The sequence below is a fragment of the Pogona vitticeps genome, chromosome 3 (genome assembly GCF_051106095.1).
Source record: "Pogona vitticeps strain Pit_001003342236 chromosome 3, PviZW2.1, whole genome shotgun sequence".
Lineage (NCBI taxonomy): Eukaryota > Metazoa > Chordata > Lepidosauria > Squamata > Agamidae > Pogona > Pogona vitticeps.
This window is the reverse complement of record NC_135785.1, coordinates 196,924,521-196,943,370: the sequence shown is the minus strand read 5'-3', so window position 1 is coordinate 196,943,370 and position 18,850 is coordinate 196,924,521. Positions and strand designations below refer to the sequence as shown.

Below are 18,850 nucleotides of genomic sequence, written 5' to 3'. Positions count from 1 at the left end.
AATCTGATCCTGAAAATAGAGCATATTGGCCCAAGTTGTCTTGTATAGTTATGCCAGGGGAAAGGAAATAGCATAATTCATAGCAGCAAATTACTGTCAATTAATGAGTCCCTGCTAGGATTCCTCACTAGGGGTACACAGTGAGGAGTCCCAGGGAGAGCACTCATTAACGAACAATTTGCTGCTGCATGTTATGCTATTTCCCTTCCACTGGCATAATTACATGTGGTGGTGTTTTTTGTTTGTTTGTTTGTTTGTTTGTTTTGCTATTAAGGCAATTCTAAATTTATATCTACTTCTTCATTTATGAGGAACAAACTAGCATGGAGTAAAATTCAGTAGGTAGAACAGAGCCAGAACAGGGAAATTGTTATTTGAAGATAAGTACAGTATGTTTCTGGATATTTTCTAATGCAATAGAACTTCCCTATCTTTTTTTCCTTTATTCTGATATACTGTATGTTTTACTGTCTTTCTCTGATGTATAATTGCAATATCCCTGTGAACAGGACAGTTATTTTGCTTATTTTCTTTTCAAAATGCAACTATTTAACAAGTTATGCTTTGAGCAATTGCTAGGTATGTATTCAACATTCCCTCTAATTTTCATCCCAGCTGTGCCTGGCTGCATGTGGGGGAAGGGGTTTCATCGCAAACCCGGAAGTAAACAGGCATCAACAACAGTTGCCGCTGTGCCAATGAAGCTCTGTGCACACACACAGAGACCCCTTAGAAGGAACACTGGGTGTACTGCTTGGTGTAATGGTGATAGCCAACATTCTCCCTAATTTTCTGGAGTCCTGCATGGGAGATTTGCCCCCAGCAGCAACCAGAAACAAATGGGCATTAACACTTGCTTGGCTGTGCACACCCAATGCAGCACTGTGTGCCTACACACCCACACAGCTTAGAGAGAATGTTAGTAGTAGCTGTGTGCTCAAATACCTATTCAATGGCTCACACAAGTACATGGTATCCCTTCACTGTTTCCACCATACCTGTTTTCCCAATTCATCCATTGTTCTCCAAATATTGTTAAAATCTAGGTATACAAAAGGATTCCATGTTGAAGGAAAGAAACCATAGAGTGGATAGGATTTCCCCTAGAACAGAAATAAATGTAAGTATATGAATATTATTATTTTTTTAAATTCTAGCATTTATGTAAGTCTCCATAAGTAATAAATTTATGTGCAGTTATAGTGGTGATGATAGCTGTGTTCAATATACAAATCTGAAAAGTAATCAGCAACATAACATGCACCCCCACAAAAAGCATTTGGAGGATAAGTCTAGTTCTAGTTTTGGGAATTATAATTCTCAAGAATCCTCAAACAGCATGCCCACAATATTCCAAAAATGCCATTTCCAGGAGATATTCTTCCTCTCATTTGCTATTAAACCATAGGTTGAAATAAATTAATTATTTTTAATTGATTAGGCTATTCTACTACTTTTTTAACTCAGTAAGGGTTACTATTAACATGGCCCTAATTAGTTTAGCACCCACCATTGTCTACAAAACCTCCTAGAAAGGAACTGAATACCAAACAGGAGTAAAAAGCCTGTGCCCTTAGTATAGTTAACAATCATGTAGGTTCTCCTATTGTTATTTTATGCCAGGGATTCTCACACTCTTTTACAGTACAAAGCTTCAACGGAATAGATCTAAATATCAAAGGCCACCATCCCACTTTGACTCACAGACTTTGCAACTTTCTAACCAACCAATTACTGTCTCTGTATTTTGATGCCCTGTCTAAATATTTGCCATGTTTTCTCTCTCTCTTTTATGTCTGAGGAAGTGGATTTTATCCACAGACACTCCCATTAAAATATAACAGTCTTTAAGGTGCCAAATGTTTTTGTCTTTTTAATTTGTTCTTTTATTTTTGTTCTGTTTTGTTTTCACCTGATATGCTTGCCCAGACCAAAGCAGCTACCTCTTCTAAAACCTGTAACTCTCATATCTTGAATAATATCTGTTATGCTGATCTGAGTGGTAAAAAAGGGGATCAGGTTTTGTGGAGCTCAAGAAAGAGGCAAGGGGTCATCTTCAGGCCACTGCTGCCAACAGAAAAGGAGCTGCTGCTGGAAAGAAGGGCATGGTGGTGCTGGGACTTGACGAATGAAGAGTTAGAGGCACAGACAGAAGGAGACAGGAAACGGATCCTGGCAGCAGCAGCAGTGGATGGTGGGGGAGGCTAGTGCATGAAACTGCCACTAAACCCGGACATTGCCAGAACAGGTACAGACAGGTACAGAATGCAAGGTTTCTGTGTGGGGGAGGTAACTGGAGCTGACTTTACAGAGGTGTTGGGGAGGGTCAGAGTAAAGCCTTCACTCAGAAAAATGAGAGCGGAGGGATCTAAAGAAATTTCCACTCAGATTTTACAAGCAGAGCTATGCAGATTCAAGGGACATAAGAATCCCTCTCTCTGCATGATAACTTTGGATTTTCACTTTTAATCATGTGTGTGGATTTTTAGTGGGTGCATGAAAGTTCAGGATGCTCTTCAGTGGTACTGAAAAATGTCCTCGCTATGCTCAGAGGTACTCAAAATGTTTTATTAAGAACTCTCTGCCCATGACACACTGCCTGCACTTTGTAGTCACATCATTGCACTTTAGAGTATTTCACTAGATTAATATCCTTTACCTGTAATAAATGCAGTTTTCTCTTTTTTTCCCTAGACAAACAATAAATGCTGTTTAGAAGGTGAGTGTAATAAGTGAAGTGGGGAAGGAAAAACAAAAGCAGATCTGTAGCAAAGCTTATCAAAACAAATTGTTAGCCACATTTAGAACAACATTCTCCAACCAAGCACTTTACCTATATCTTAGACTACAAACTGAATAATCACCAGCCAGTAAATGAACTGTACGGTTTGTAAACCAAGTCTTCTGTATAAAGTACCAGATTGTTGTTGTTATGTGCTGTGAAGTCACTTCTGCCTTACAGTGACTCTATGAAGGAGCCATCTCCGGAATGTCCTGTCCTCGACAGCCCTGCTCAGCTCTTGTAAAGCCTGTAACTTCCTTTAGGGAGTCAATCCACCTCATATTTGGTCTTCTTCTTTTCCTTGCTGCCTCCAACCAATCTCAGCATTGCTGTTTTTACCAGTGAATCTTCCCTTCTCATGATGTGTCAAAAGTACAAAAGCCTCTGTATCATCATTTTTTGCCTCCAGAGATAATTCAAATTTGATTTGCTTTTTTTTTAGCCCCACAGACCAGCTGGGGAAGGTGGGGCACCTCCTCTGCTCATGCACATGCATGAAGGGTGGCGCAGTGCTCGTGCGGGTGTGTGCATGCTTGCATCCAGGTGCAAACAGGCTGGGGGGTGCGTGGGGGGGTGCGGGGGAAGTCTCTCTCCACGGCCTGGTCGGGCTCAGGCCACGGACTGACACTGGGCCGGGAACCGGGGTTTGAGGACCTCTGCTCTAGGACACAATTGTATCTCCAAAGCTCTCCTGTAGCATCATATTTCAAATAAATTGATTTTTTCCCTGCAGACTTTCTTCATTTTCCAGCTGTCATACTCATACATGGTGACCTTAGAATCATCTTGCTCTTGGTCTCCAGTGACACATCCTTACATTTGATTATCTTTTCTAATTCCTTCCTTGCTGCCCTTCTGAGTCTCAGTGTTCTTCTGATTTCTTGGATGCAGTCTCCAGTTGTATTAATGATTGAACCAAAGTATGCAAAACCTTTAACACTTTCAATTTCTTCATTGTCAATGTTAAAGTTGTGTAGTTCTTCTGTACTCATGATTTTTGTCTTCTTAATGTTCAACTGCAGTGCTGCTTTGGAACTTCTTTCACTTTCATCAAAAATTGTTTTATGTCGCTGCTGCTTTCTGTGAGTAAGATGGTGTCATCTGCATATTTAGGTTTCCTCCACCAATTTTCACTCCTTCTTCATCTGAGTCTAGTCCAGGTTTCTGTATGATATGTTGTGCATATAGATTGAACAGAAATGGGGATGAAATGCATATTTGCCTGAATTGCTGAAAAACTGCATTGAGGGTTCGGGCCCTATTTCTGTGATCTTTTACAGTACTTTTGCTTCTTGCCTGTCCTTTACAATGTTTCTTCCATTATCCATCTAGGTTTTTCTTTTTACTACTGGAATTGTCTTTTTGCATTCTCCTACAATGACATACAGTGGGGTCTTGACTTGAGAACTTAATCCGTATTGGAAGGCGGTTCTCAAGTCAAAAAGTCTGTAGGTCAAGTCTCCATTGACCTACAGTGCATTGAAAACCGATTAATCCCGTAACAGGCCGTTTTTGTTCCATTTTGGTTTTTTTCTGGTCTGTAAGTCAATTCTCAGGCTGCAAGTCAAACCTAAATTTTGCTGCCAGAGAAGTCTGTAACTCAAAAAGTCTGTAAGTCAAGCCGTCTGTAAGTCAAGGGTCCACTGTATTTGGTTTTAATCCATAGTTATGATTCATGGTTAACTGAGTTTAGTAATGAAAATCTGTTCTTTATATGGCCCTAAAGTTCATCAGGAATATTGTTTAAATTATATTTTGGCACGATGATTCTTCTAGTGTTCTTTTTCAGCTTAAGTCTAATGTTAGATATTAAGTACCACAATCTGCTTCTGATCTTGTTTTGGCAGAAATACAGCAGCCACATTGCTAACTGGGGCCAGTCACAGAGATCACCCTATTATGGCAGCCCCACTGGCTGCTGATCTGTATCTGTATCCAGGAACAATTCAAAGTGCTGGTTTTAACCTATGCAGCGCAAAATGGCTTGGGTCCAAGCTATCTCAAAGACCGTATCTCCCATTATGAGCCAGCTCAGGTGTTAAAATCATCAGGAGAGGACTTTCTCTTGGTCCTGCCACTTTCACAGGTGCCTCTGATGGGGACACAGGAGAGGTCCTACTCTGTTGCTGCTCCTAGACTCTGGAACTGCCTCCCATAGGAGGCCAGACTGGCCCCATCTTTGCTTTCCTTCCGCAAGCAGGCAAAGACCTTTCTCTACAGGCAAGCTTTCCCTTAGTGACTGGCTGCCTGAGTGGGCCTTTTATTTAAATAGATTGTTCTCCCTTACTATTTTGAATGTGTTTTAATGTTGCTTCTGTTTACTGTCTTTTACTGTGGCATTTCTTTGATGCTTTTTAGTATTTGTACACTTAATTTTTTTTTTTTGCTTTAAATATTGTCTTTAACGATGTATGCCACCTTGGGTCCTTAAAGACAAAGGTGGGGTAGAAATGTTTTAAATAAATAAACAAAAACAAATATGCCTGTCAAACACCATGCAAAGTTTGTAGGCGGCTACAGCAGGCAAAGTCCAGCAAGAATTTGCATGCTTCTTTGTATGTGCTCTCATATGCATTCATGCTCTGTAGCTCCTCAGTTTAGAATGAATCCTAGAGCAAAGTATTTGCAACCTTTCCAGCAGCCATTGAAAAGCAGCTTGCCTTCCTATTCTGTTCACAACTTTCCAACATTTAGAAAAAAACTTGTCTTTCCCCATAAGCTTTTAACTTTGTTGTTGCTCTGGGTTCCTTTTTATTTGACTCCATGAGCTCTTTTTGTGCTGTTTTAAAGCTGAGCAGTGTGTTACTTTCATTTCCTGAAATTAACTGTGTGCTTTATCATTATTTGCTTATATTTTTAATGTTGTTCAGTATTAGCCAGTCAGAGCATTGTGATAGCTGTGGCAAGCAGGGCAAAACTCTTAGTTTAAACAGATGAAACATGGACAGACACATCAAGAGCTCCACACATTCATTCCATGGTACCAGAAAAAAGTAATAAAATGCATGTTCATCCTTCAGCTGCCATAGATTTAAAGGTTAATCATTATCAGGAACTTTATTTTCTGACTTTCAGCAGTGCAGGGAAAAAATTCCTTCAATGTTAATTTCCTCTTCAGCTGTTTTCACAGCTCTTTTTTTTTTTTTTTTTTGCAAGAATGCATCAATTTGGTCTTTGGCATAGATGATGATGATGATGATGATGATGATGATGATGATGATGAGAAGAAGAAGAAGAAGAAGAAGAAGAAGAAGAAGAAGAAGAAGAAGAAGAAGAAGAAGAAGAAGAGCAGTGTGCTATATAGTTGATTCTGACTTATGGTGACCCTTTCCAGAGTTTTTAAGGCAGTGAGTGGTTTACATTCCCTTCTTCCAGAGGCCCTTGGGACTATGCAGCTTGCCCAGATTACACAGGCCTGCTCTTTCCCTGGGAAGGAGCGGGTAATCCAGCTCCCAACATGACAGCCAGATAGCTAAACTCTTGAGTTACCCGGCCAGCTAATAATTGTGTGCCATCAAATCAGTTCTAACTTGTGCTTTTCAGGGTATCTAAATAAGCAGTACTCAGAAGTGGCTTACCCTTCCCTTCTTCTGGGGGCACCCTGGCACTCTGCAGCTTGCCCAAGGCCACAAAGACTGGCTCTTCTGGGATGCACAGCAGGGAACTGAACTCCTAAACTCTGGCTCTGCAGCCAGATACCTAACTCACTGAGCTATCTGGCCAGATTGACACAAAAAGCCAAGGCAAAAGATATTCAAGCATCCAAGCAAACACAACCAATTACTTAGAGACTTTTTTTGTTGTTATTTTTGTTGTTGTTGTTAAATTTTCCTACAGAAAAGAGCTGATATGTATAAGTTGAGGCAGGGTCAAGTGAGAGAGGCTAGGGTTTCACCAAGTAAAATTATGTTCTGTTTATTTTCCGGGAAAGGAAGAACAACTTGGGACCTCTGCCAGCTTAAAGAAGCCAGTAGCAGCAGCTGAGATAGTGCTGTGGCTAAACAAACATGCTAGTAACATAAATAAGGAAGCTACATAATGGCCAAAATTCCATTTAGAAATACAGTATGGTACATGTAACCGTGTCATTTTTGCAATTTGCTGGCTGCTAATAAAGGAATCTGGTTGCATATCCCGTTGCAGAACTAGATGGTTTTGGAGGATGCAACAGATAGCTGGCAAGATGACTTCTATTACTTGCATAGCTGCTGTTATACAACGTGCAATAGGATTCTAGGCAATGATATTTGATGGGTCACATCTCACTGAAACCGATGTTTCTATGTTAGTGTTCAGAGTTACAAGGAACTACGTAGTACAGAAAAAACAAACAACCTGTGGTCCCTGCACAAAACAAAGGCAAGGACAGGCAATACTTTAACTGGACCACTAAAAAGAAATTTAAACCAATATCTAGCTTTTGACCTAAGTAGTTTTCATCAGGCTGTGAACCAGCTTTGTTTCTTTTTGAACAGCCACCCAGAGAATCATCTAGAAGACAACATGGATACTTAGCATCAACCAAACAGGACTGGAAACTCAAGAAAACATCTGAATCCAAGCACTAGGTAATACTATTAACTTGGCTTTAATTTGGCTTCAGTTGGTTTCACCTAGTGGGTACACTAAATTTTATTCCCAGTTCTCTGATGGGGGCTTGCCACATTTCTGTGTAACTTTTTTTTAACTTGGCCAAATAGGAACTTTGTGTTTCAAAAGAAGACAATGGAAGAGGGAAATTCTGAGTAATTGCACTTCTTTGTTTGAGGTGTGAGAAAATTCAACCAATAGCTACCAAAAATACATTGGTGCACAGCCTGATGAAGACTGATTTGGGTTGAAAGCTAGATATTGGTTTAATTTTTTTCAGTATGCAGATTAGGGTATCACCTATACTTGGCTTCATAAGGGAAGGTTTTAACTCAAAGTCATTCTGTTTAGTTTTTTAAAGCTATTAATCCAACTGGATGAAGCAAAAGTATTAACAGAAACATGAGAAAACTTGGATACTTCCAGACACATTGCTTTATTTTATAGCTCTCCTTCACACAATTTTACAGAGGGCCCAAATATAGTCATTTGCCCCTTGAAATTGTTTTGTGTTTTATTTCACCACCAAAAACCATTACAGGGGGCAAGACAGAACAGCTATTTATATAGAAGCATTCTTTATTCAATTATTACAACCAAATTTGATATATCCCACAATACACTGCTGGCTTAAAATTACCTTTTGGAAAAGGAGTAACATATATCCATATAAGCACAAGAAAAGTAATCATAATTCAGGGCAGCTATTTCTCCTCAACAGTAAAAAAGATATTGTACTTCTAGGTGATTTGTATACATATGAAGAAACTTAACTAAATACTTCTTTTTAAACCAGTGACAGCTAGTTTAGAATTATAGCCTCAAGCTTTGGAGGGGAATGAACATGTAAGCCAAGCCAACATGGTAACAATTATTTCTTTTGACATATATTTTTGGCTAAGACGTCCATTATTGTTCATTTTGAAACCTCTTTTTTAATTTTCTGAAATGTCACAAAGTTTTCAACATGCTTAGCTTTATCTATGAGTCCGAGCCAACAAGGCCTGAAAGGAGATTTACAAAACAATCCTATACACAGAAGTACTGGACAACACCAGCAATCATTATGTCAGACTGCACAGGGAAGCCACTGAAATCCACAAACACCACCAGAGCTTCAACAAAAAATAAGGAAGTCTAAAACTCAAGAAAGCCTGCCTCCCAGCAATGAAAAATACAGTGTGCAAAAAGTCAACGAACTCTACCCAGCCACAAGGACCAGTGGTCACTGCATACAAAAGACCAGCTAACAACACCCTTCAATCACAGTGACAGATCATCTCTCCCCCTTATCACAACAATACACCCACAACAAAAAACGTGCTGAACACATAATCACCCAATCTCCTGAAAAGGACAAAAGCAGATCCCACAGTTATAAATACTCAACTATCCCACAAAGCTGCACCAGAGCACAGACAGAGTTCTGACTCCTGTCCTCTGAAGATACCGACCACAGAGACTGACAAAAAGTTAGGAAGAACAACCTTCAGAACACGACCAAACAGCCCGAAAAACCTACTACAACAATCCCATACATATTTATTCAGAAGAAAGCTCCACTGTTTTTCAAAGAACTCACAGTGAAGGATACAGAGAATTTCAATCTTAGTTTTAAAATTTTTGAGAGCAAGATGCTACCTAACTGAGAAACACTGAAGTGACAAGTAAAGAGAAGGCCCTCAGTATTCACACCTGTAGCCGCCCAGAGTAGACATGGTCTAGAGGGGCGGGGTAAAAATCAAATAAATAAATAAATAAATAAATAAATAAATAAATAAATAAATAAATAAATAAATAAATAAATATTCACCTTTCTACTTTTTAATAAAACAGTGCTTCTACGGCTGAAATTTGGCTAGAGATCACACTTTCTGGCCTGTCAGTCATGACTGGCTTAAATTAAGCACTTGGCTGAAATCTCCTTTGGCCAGTGAAGGTTGGTCCATTATTGCATCTAGGGCAGTGTCCCAGGTCATGGCTGGAGCCCTAATCCTAACCTTCTGCCAGTCCGTTCCAGTCTGACTCCTCAAAGAAGACTAGGGTTAGGGCCCCTCCCTTGTTCCTCTCCTACAGAACCTCTGGTCCTACACTCTGTGCAAGTGGGTGTGGGAAAGGGAGGGTGAAGAGGAATACAGGAGCAGGTAGGAACATTTCTAATTGGGCTGAAACTATTTTTCTGCTCCTCAGTTGAGACACCAAATGAAGAACATGCCTTGGTTGAATGCTTACCTGCCTGTATGTATCTCTGAATGTATGACCCTGTGTATCTGTATGCTGATATAAACAAATGCCCCTAGTTCTGCCTCATACCTGTAGTAATGCCCACAACTGGCTGCTGTCCCTTCTACCTCACCAATCACAAAGTGCATCAGTTGCTGCAGTTCCTTCCAATTCCATTCTAGCCATTCTTAATTTTCTTAGACTCTGTGCCAGCGTACCTATCTGAAGCTCTCTAACTTCTGATCAGATCACCCAGTAGTAATGAGCAGCTGTTTGTGCAATCACAGAGACAGACAATAACAATTTAAGTCTTGTGTTTAGAGAAGCGTGTTTGAGGACCACCAGCTAAGGAACAAAAAATCTGAGTTGAAATTACTTACAATCACTATAAAAGTGAAACAATTGAAGCATTGGCCCTCTATGGAACTTCACAATCTCCTCTTTCTATTATTTATGAAGTTTGCACCAACAGATACTACAGTTCATTCACTGCTAAAGATAAACAAAGTGGCAATTTGAGGCAAAAGAAGAATATGGAGGCTACACATGGAATATTTCAAATTAAAAACTCTAAACACAAATTGATCCTCCTGTCTATGAATAAAGTGTTAGATCCTCCCCTCCCTTCAGCAATTTCCATTGGAAGAATAATATGTTTGCTGTTTAGTTTTTAAATAAAGATGCAACAGCAAGAATCCAATAGATTTTTTTACATTGGTGTAAATGCAGTGGTGTAACTCAGAGCAAGGAGTTTCTGGTTGAGTTTCCTAGTCACCTGTCAAGCCTCACAACTGGTGTGCAATTAAGGATTTAATTTAGCACTCATCAATTAGCAGCTATTCACTGCTCCAGGTTGCACCACTGCAGATATGGTGGTGTAAATATTCATTTGGATTCTGGCCATTATCATTGAGTCAACAAAGTGAAGCACTGAGAGCAGAGGGTTGCTTTGAAGGAGGAACAACACTCATTCTTCTTCAAATCTATAATTTTTCATGATTACACTAAGCCCTGAAATAGCTTCTTTCATTCAGACATTCTTCACTGTTCATTGCACTGCCCTAGCAAGCTGAGTTTTAGAGAAACAACTGAGGAATAAAGCAGAAACACTTCACTTAGTTAAAACAAAAACAAAGCCCTGTGACACTTTAAAGTTGAACTAGTCTTATTACGGTATAAGGTTTTGGTGGACTCCAGCAGGTTCACAATAGTTTATTCTAAATAAAACTTCTTAATCTGTAATCCTTAAAGTTTCACAAAACTCTTGGTTCTTCTTTGCTTCAAAAGACTAAGATAGCTAAGACCCTGGAAACTCTACTCAGCTGATGACAAATGAACGGAGAAACCATGCTTAAGATTTAGACCCTTCACCTCATAATCCACCAACAAATGCATTTATACATACAGGGCTAGCAGAGCTAGATAAATAAAAGTATTTTTGTTTACTTCTTTATGCAGGATGGCAGGCTCATCAACGTTCACTTTGTATGTTTCTATGTCAAGTTCTTTAGCCAGTCGCAGAATTCGATTCTGAGTAGGTCCAACATACGATCCACCAACATCTACATAGTTCACTTGCTTGTTCTGTCGAAAGAGGGGGGAGGGAAAACTGTAGAAGTAACAAAAGCCAAGAGATATTTGTGATAGAATATTGAGAATGTACTTATGTCTCATTAACAAATGAAACACCTCAGAAGTAAGCCTAATTCGTATCTCTACTCTCAAAAGAATTGCCTGCATTCCGTATGATTATGTACAACATTTTCAAGAATTAGCACTCTTTTTCAGAATGTCACATCCCACAATATTAGTAGAAAATATGAGAATGGTTTCTTCGAACACTACTTACCCTAATTGTGTGAGTCCGTCCCCCAACTCTGTCACGAGCCTCTAAAACCACAACACTAAGTCCAGATTCAAACAACAACTTTGCCGCTGACATACCTAAAACAAGATTGTTACATGTTTTAAAAAATCATTTATAAAATACTTTATTTTTTTAAAAAAATTACAGACTAACTGAACTAATATATTTTTTCCAATTTAACATAACAATTATTAATAACTAGTCAGTGTTGGAATGAACTGATGTTGCAATGTTTATGTTTTCAGGTGATATTTGCACAGCTATGCTTAGAGGTATGTATACATATTCATCTTCTTTTCTTGACCTTTTCATAGAAACGTTTATATTTCCACTTGTTTTAAATATCATTTACAAATTTTTATACTCTGAACTGTGTCCATGCGCTGAAAACTATGGCATCACAAATTCAGAACTGAATTGTACAATTAGACTACAATAGAGTAGAATGGTTTTTCGCACATAACCCATAACAATGATGTTGTAAACAAAGGAATAAAGAAAAGCTACTAATAGGTATGAACTGAAACTCATCAGTACTCTCTTTTTCCATTACCTCCTTTTCATTTCCTTCTTCCACTGACATTTCTTAACAGTTTATCCATGTGGATGATGTGATGAAATACTGAACAGGCTCAACATTATGAACCTGGGAAATTATTTTGATGGCAAAACAATAGCATTGCTTAGATCTGCTACATTCAAAGTCATGATCACTCTTATGACCCCCAATGTAGCAAATGAAGCTCAACAATATAAAAAAACTTCTGCAATAAACCTAATCTTCATTTGCAAGTATCTTTAACAGCAAATCTCTGGACAATCAAGAGACAAGTTACTTCTTAAAGTTGAACCCAAATGATGACCACCACGAGATCCTAAGGCTAACATTTTAAAAAGTTTTGCTCTACCATTCAGATACCAATTCTTGCTCTCATTTATCCCATTATGTTTCAGTTTTGGTTCACCCACCGCATGGCAGCACCAGCCCTAGAAAGAAATGTGAGGGTGGGGTGGGGGTGGACTTTTCCAAATTTCGCATACTATATGAACATTATATATGAACATTTTCCCCAAGAGCAGCGCTTAGGGGAAAAATAGTTATCTTGACTTTTTACTTCTAATCAATCCCTTTTCATAATAATTAATGTACAATGAAGTTGTATTATAATAAGATAACAATGAACACTTGTGCAAACTATACGAAAACGTATGGCAGATTAAACTAGCTAATTTTTAAGGTGCCACAAACCTCTTTATTCTTTTTTGTTAAAATAAACTATTGTGACTACCACCCCATCCACCCAAATTTCTGTAATGCTCTAGTTAATTTTGATTACCAGGGTGTGACTTTGCTAAATGGTGGAAGTGAAATGCCATGTGCTTCAAACACTGACTGGCTTGTGTGGGTTTTGTGGTGCTGCTTCATGCATGGTTCTAGGAGACTTGAATGGGAAAAGACTGGTAACACTCACATACACACAAAACTCTCGCAAATACTGTACGTATCTTCTTAAGACAGAAATAACAGGACAGATAATGTTTTAATTGGAAGTGTTTTGTCCAGGAACATGTAAGGTCTTGCGGAATTGGGGAGGAACTGCTTAACAACACAACATGACTCAGAGCTCTCAACAATCAGAGGAAGGAAGCAGGCTCATTTCCAATCTTGCTATACGGTAGACAAAACATAATCCAGCCATTCGCTCTCTATGTTATCAGCTGGCATTGACTGTGGAAATGAAAACTCTTTGGAAGACACTCTTTAGCTTTCAGACCTAGGAATGCACGCAACAAGAGGGCTTAAAGCTGGTATTACAGAGTTTGGCTCATAACAAACCTGCAGAACACAGTACAGTAGACTATGCTCTTTCAAATCTTTGTTTCTGACTTCGCTTTCCCTCCATTTCAGTGTCTCAGGCTGTCTTACTAACACCTATGTGTAAGGTATATTCAAAGCATAAATGGGAATTCTTGTATTATTTATAGTGAACACACTCTCAAACTATGCACACTTCTTTCTCTCCCCCCCCCCAGAGTTCAAAGTAACAATGTGTGGTTGGATACTGGTGTCTATTTTCTACTTTGGCGAATACCGGAAAAGCCATGCAGGGGAGGGTACCATGTGGCACACCAGTGATCTGTAGGGTCTGGTCACCTGAACTGTGAATTTTATGGGGACCCTCCTCCAAATAATCAGATATACAGTTTGTGGGAGTGAAGACCTGCCAAGATTTACCTTACCACTGGATTGACTACTAGGCAGACAGGCAACTAGCTCAATGTGTAGTTACAGTTTACACCCACTGAACTCTCTACTTAGTGTGCTATGCCAACTCTTTGCTAGAACACTGGAAAGGAACTATGCTCATCCCTAAGAGCACAAGAGTGCATCAAAGAGAAAAACAAGACACCACAAGAGTGGAAACACCCAGGTCAACAGTTCTTCATGCAAAGTGTTGTTGCACAATAATCCAGCTCCAAATCTTACCGTCCATGATAACCCTGAGTTCTACTATTACAAGAGGGGGAAAAACCCTCGCCTTATTTTCTTTCAACTGCATAAATTTATGTGCTTCTTTCAGATTTCCCTCCTTGCCTTCTTAATATGCTTTTAGAGCCCTAAACTTGACCTGTCTCCATGGAAGAGCTGCTCCAGTCTCTTGATCTAAGTCTGCAATAGGAGCAATGTCCAGAACTACACACTATCATATTACGACGTTGGCAATATAATTTTAAATTCCTCTTAAATGTGACCATTCTTTCAGCAACAACTCACTAGGTTGTTATTTTCCTTTGAGCCATCCTTTGCAATCCTAAAATCCTTTCCTCAGGCAATCCTTGTCTGCTCAGACACCATGAGTTTATGTATGACATAAGGATAGTTTTTTGGGTTCCATTTTGATCTATTGTGTATCACTGTGTATTGCTTAAACTGAATCACATTTGCAGAGTCTTTTGGAGTGAGCACAAAACACAGTTGCCCTGGTTGTTACTAATGGTGGTGGCCTCATACACAGAGGAGGGCAGATCTATAATGGCACTGTTGCATTGCTGCCAGCTCTTTCCACTTAGAATCCCACTAGCTTGAGCTCCATGTCTAATGGTAAAAATCATACAATAAACTTTACTGATGGCAACAGAAGAAAAATCAGGAAAAAAGGCAAGAAAAGTACAGGAAAAATGAGATAACATTTAAAATGCTGTAAGCCGCCCAGAGACCTTCGGGTAGTGTGGGCGGCATATAAGTTAAGTTAAGTTAAGTTAAGTTAAGTTAAGTTAAGTTAAGTTAAGTTAAATAAATAAATAAATAAATAAATAAATAAATAAATAAATAAATAAATAAATAAATAAATAAATAAATAAATAAATAAATAAATAAAATATTACAGACATAATCCATCATTATACATATCATCCTATAGTCATCATAGAATCATAGAACAATGAGTTGGAAGGGGCCTATAACGCCATCAAGTCCAAACCCCTGCTCAATGAAGGAATACAAATCAAGGGCTATCTGCTGGTGGTCGTCTAAATTTCCCTTGAATGCCTCCAGTGTTGGAGCTCTCACCACCTCTCGACGTAATTGATTCCATTGTTGTACTGCTGTAACAGTTAAGAGGTTTTTCCTGATATTCAGCCAAAATCTGGCTTCCTGTAACTTGAGCCAACTGTTGCGTGTCCTGCACTCTGGAATGACTGAGAACAGATCCTGCTCCTCCTCAGTATGACATTTTAAAAGTATTTGTTATTGTATCTCCCCATAATCTTCTTTTATCAAGGCTAAACATGCCCAGTTCTTTCGATCTTTCCTCATAAGGCTTGGTTTCCAAGCCCCTGATCATCCTTGTCGGCCTCCTCCGAACTTGTTCCAATTTCTCAGCATCCTTCTTGAAGTCTGGTGTCCAGAACTGGACACAATACTCAATATGAGGCCTAAATAGTGCCGAATACAGGGGAACTAGTACCTCATATCAAAACTGAACATTCACAGTTGAAACTCAGCTTTAAAAAACTCCACTATTATATGCATAGTGAGTTTTTAAAAAAACCAATGAGGGAAAATGATACAGACAAAATGCATTGTAAGAAGGAAGGAGCAGCTAGGCCATCCAAATGAGCATTCTGCTACAGGCCCCTCTGTGCCATAAAAAGCCTTGCACATTGGTCATTTTAATGTCCCTTGATTAATCTTTATGAGAATAATTGCATTGTATTTATTTGTTTGTTAATTCTCATTTCTGTGCTGCCTTTCTCACAATTAAGAGGCCCCAAGCACTCAGAAATTATTTAAAAAACCCAAACTGACTAAAGCCACAATCAAATTATACTATTAAACATACAGCAGTATTAAAACACTTAAAACTGTCAAAAAAACTTATCTAAAACACACATAAAATGATAATAGCATCAGGCACACAAAATCAAAAACTGCCCAGTTAGTTTTTACAAGTTTGTCTGGGAAAGCTGGTCTTTGCCTGCTGCCGGAAGGACAAACAGAGCAGGCCAATCTAGCCTCCCAAGGGAGGGCATTCCACAGCCAAGAATGTATCACTAGCATTGCATTTTTATACCTCACATTTTTGTTGTCAGAATTCATTATTAACCTCAGCTCTTTCAAACAAATTAGGGACTAATTCTCACTAGTAGAAATTCTGTTGCTTAGTGAAGTAAGTTGCACTTGACGTGGCCCATTGAATCGGTGGGGATTTGGCAAGTCAGCACTGTAGGTTCCATTGATTCTAATGGACTCTTCTAGTTGTTACTTATTTAAATATAGTAAATTGCAACTAGAGGAGGCGCATTTGTATTAGTAGAACTTATGAAGAACTCGACTCACGAAAACTCCACTGATGCAATGGTCCTCCTCTAGTATGACTTATTACACTAACAGGATTTCAGCTATTATGTTATGAGAGAAACATTCCTATTACATATTCAACTTGTTAACAAACTCTTATCACAATAGGCTATTGGATACAATTCATCTTGATATTTATTTGATCAGGATGAACAAATCACAGTCCCTTGAATATCTACCTAGGTGTTTCTGTAGCAAGGTAAACCAAGCTCCATCTATCTAAAGGCGTTACAAAAGAAAACTGCATCTCAAGTCACTGTTGTTAAGGTCCTTAAACTGTTCTTGCTAGACACAGCACTAGCACTGACCTATTTTTAGCACTAATTGTCAAACAAATCTAAACATCCAAACACAGATGCTCAGCAATACATGCAATTTGTTTTGTGATCTGAAAAGCTTAAAAGAAGTTAAGCTAATGTCAGGTTAAAGATTACTACAAACTAACTCTTAACATCTATCAAATCCGCTTAGTAGAAAATTGCTGGATAGTCTTTTGCTTTCAGCAAAAAGTAAAAACTTTGTACTTTTACATCTGCAAATTATATAAAAGATGCTAGTTATGATAACCAGCATACCTAAGTATGTGAAAATGGCATCAAGTACCAAAGCAAAGAAAAAACAGTACTCATTTTGCTGCAAGCCACAATGTGCTCTGCAGCAAGCTCATTCATACTAAATGGACTTCCCTGAGGTAAACGAGTTGTTACATTACATTAATTTTGAACAATGCACATGAAACTGTAAATTAAATGCATTTCACATGCAAAATTTCTTCCTATAATCTATTTCAAGGGCCACGTAGGAAACTGTGCAACATGGCTGATCCCCGATTTGATTACTATAGAGGTTTTGGGACATTACTGAGCCTATAACTTTTTATAAATGGCTTGTATGGCACTATCCAAAGAAAACCATGGGTTAAATTAAGATGTAACTGCCAAGACAATGGCACGATGGACAATGAGATTAAACTAATACAAAAGCCCTGATAACTGTTGATTACATGGTGAGTTCAAAAGTTGATTCAAGACATTTTGCTGCTTGAGGCAAAATCTGTGTCTAGACTCCCAAACTTACCTATATGGAAACATGCTGGACTAGACCACTGGTTCTTAACCTTGGGTTACTCAGGAGTTTTGGACTGCAACTCCCAGAAGCCTTCACCACCAACTGTGCTGGCTGGGGTTTCTGGGAGTTGCAGTTCAAAAACATCCAAGTAACAAAGGTTAAGAACCACTGGACTAGACAAACTTGATGAATTTTGATTAAGCATCAGTGGCAAGACAGGGTCTCCCAATCTGAGGGCAACTAGTTTAAGGAATACAAGAAAATTCTAGTGAATGTACAGCTCTGTCTATGGAGTGCAGGTCCAGGGGGAGTTCAAGGGGGATGTATATGTGTCGCTATTGCTACCTCCAGCATCCGTCGCCCAAAACAAACATCTCACTCTTCCTATTGGTAGGACAAGCCTTGGCAAATATTTCACTGCCTAAACCTATGTACAGCAAAGAGTACCTAAATTCACTGATTTCAACAATATTCCTCAAGTTTAACAACCTTGGCCATAATAAGCACTTCATAAACATTGACTCATTCATTCTTACAGACAGAAAACCAAATGCTCTTCCATGGTATTTTTAAAGCAACCCACCCAGAATGCCCCTGACAATCGTGGAAAACATTACACTGCTCTGTAGAAATATTAAAGTGTCTTTATAAGGTTCATTACTAGGTCTGTGCCATGGACCTAACAGTGATGTTTTGAGTCCAATACGGCATTATGAGAAACAGTTAAATAACACAGCTTTCTAAACATCAAGCCACTCTCAGGTGCTATTAAGAACAAAATTAAATGAAAGAAGCTGGGTTTATTCACATAGGGAAAGATGACATATCATTTATTCATATTATTTTCTTGCGTAGCTATCTACTAATTAGCAGATAAAGAAGAACAAAAAAACTAACCCAAGAATATGATACAGACCCTTTATGAGATTATATTTAGTATACTGCATTAAAAAGTGATCAGCCCCTTTACAGCAGTTGCCTGGCTCGCTGATATTTTTATTCTCTTACAGCACATCAGTTAGTGCTAAAGAAAGCTAACTGCCAGTGTTATCTTGATTACATTAGACCTCCACCACAGAGATGTACTTTTGCTGTGATTTACTTTTTCACCACTGCATTGATGGGAAATCTAATTGTTTCTAAACTCAACTGAGAAATGAAATCTGACAGTAGCCATCTTAACCTCAGCTCTTGTTAGTCAAGCAGGAATGTCTGTGCCAAGTAAATGTGGAGCAGCCAATCTGAGCCAATTGACATTTGTAAAACACCGTCGGGGTAAAGGCTCCTGTCAATTCCTCCCTTTCCCAATATCTGACTGGCTTTTAGTGACATTTTGTTAGCCCAAACAAATAACAACTTCAATGCAGTGGTCTACAGTTATTTTTTTAGGCCCCTTCATGCAGCTACCTATTTCTCTGGAACCACAATTCCCAGCGATCCAGTAACTATAAGGACAGAT

The 18,850-nt window shown here is 38.8% G+C and overlaps 1 protein-coding gene across 1 annotated transcript in view; it reads right to left on the bottom strand.

Moving 5' to 3' along the window:
- LOC110074057 (amine oxidase [flavin-containing] A) overlaps nucleotides 1-18,850 on the bottom strand; it is a 50,729-nt gene that overhangs the window by 19,001 nt on the left and 12,878 nt on the right. Inside the window, exons 2-4 of the mRNA XM_020783900.3 lie at nucleotides 11,445-11,539; nucleotides 11,042-11,179; nucleotides 999-1,103 (exon numbers count right to left, since the gene is read on the bottom strand). Of these exons, the coding sequence (XP_020639559.3) occupies nucleotides 999-1,103; nucleotides 11,042-11,179; nucleotides 11,445-11,539 (338 nt within the window). The remainder of the gene's footprint in view (nucleotides 1-998; nucleotides 1,104-11,041; nucleotides 11,180-11,444; nucleotides 11,540-18,850) is intronic.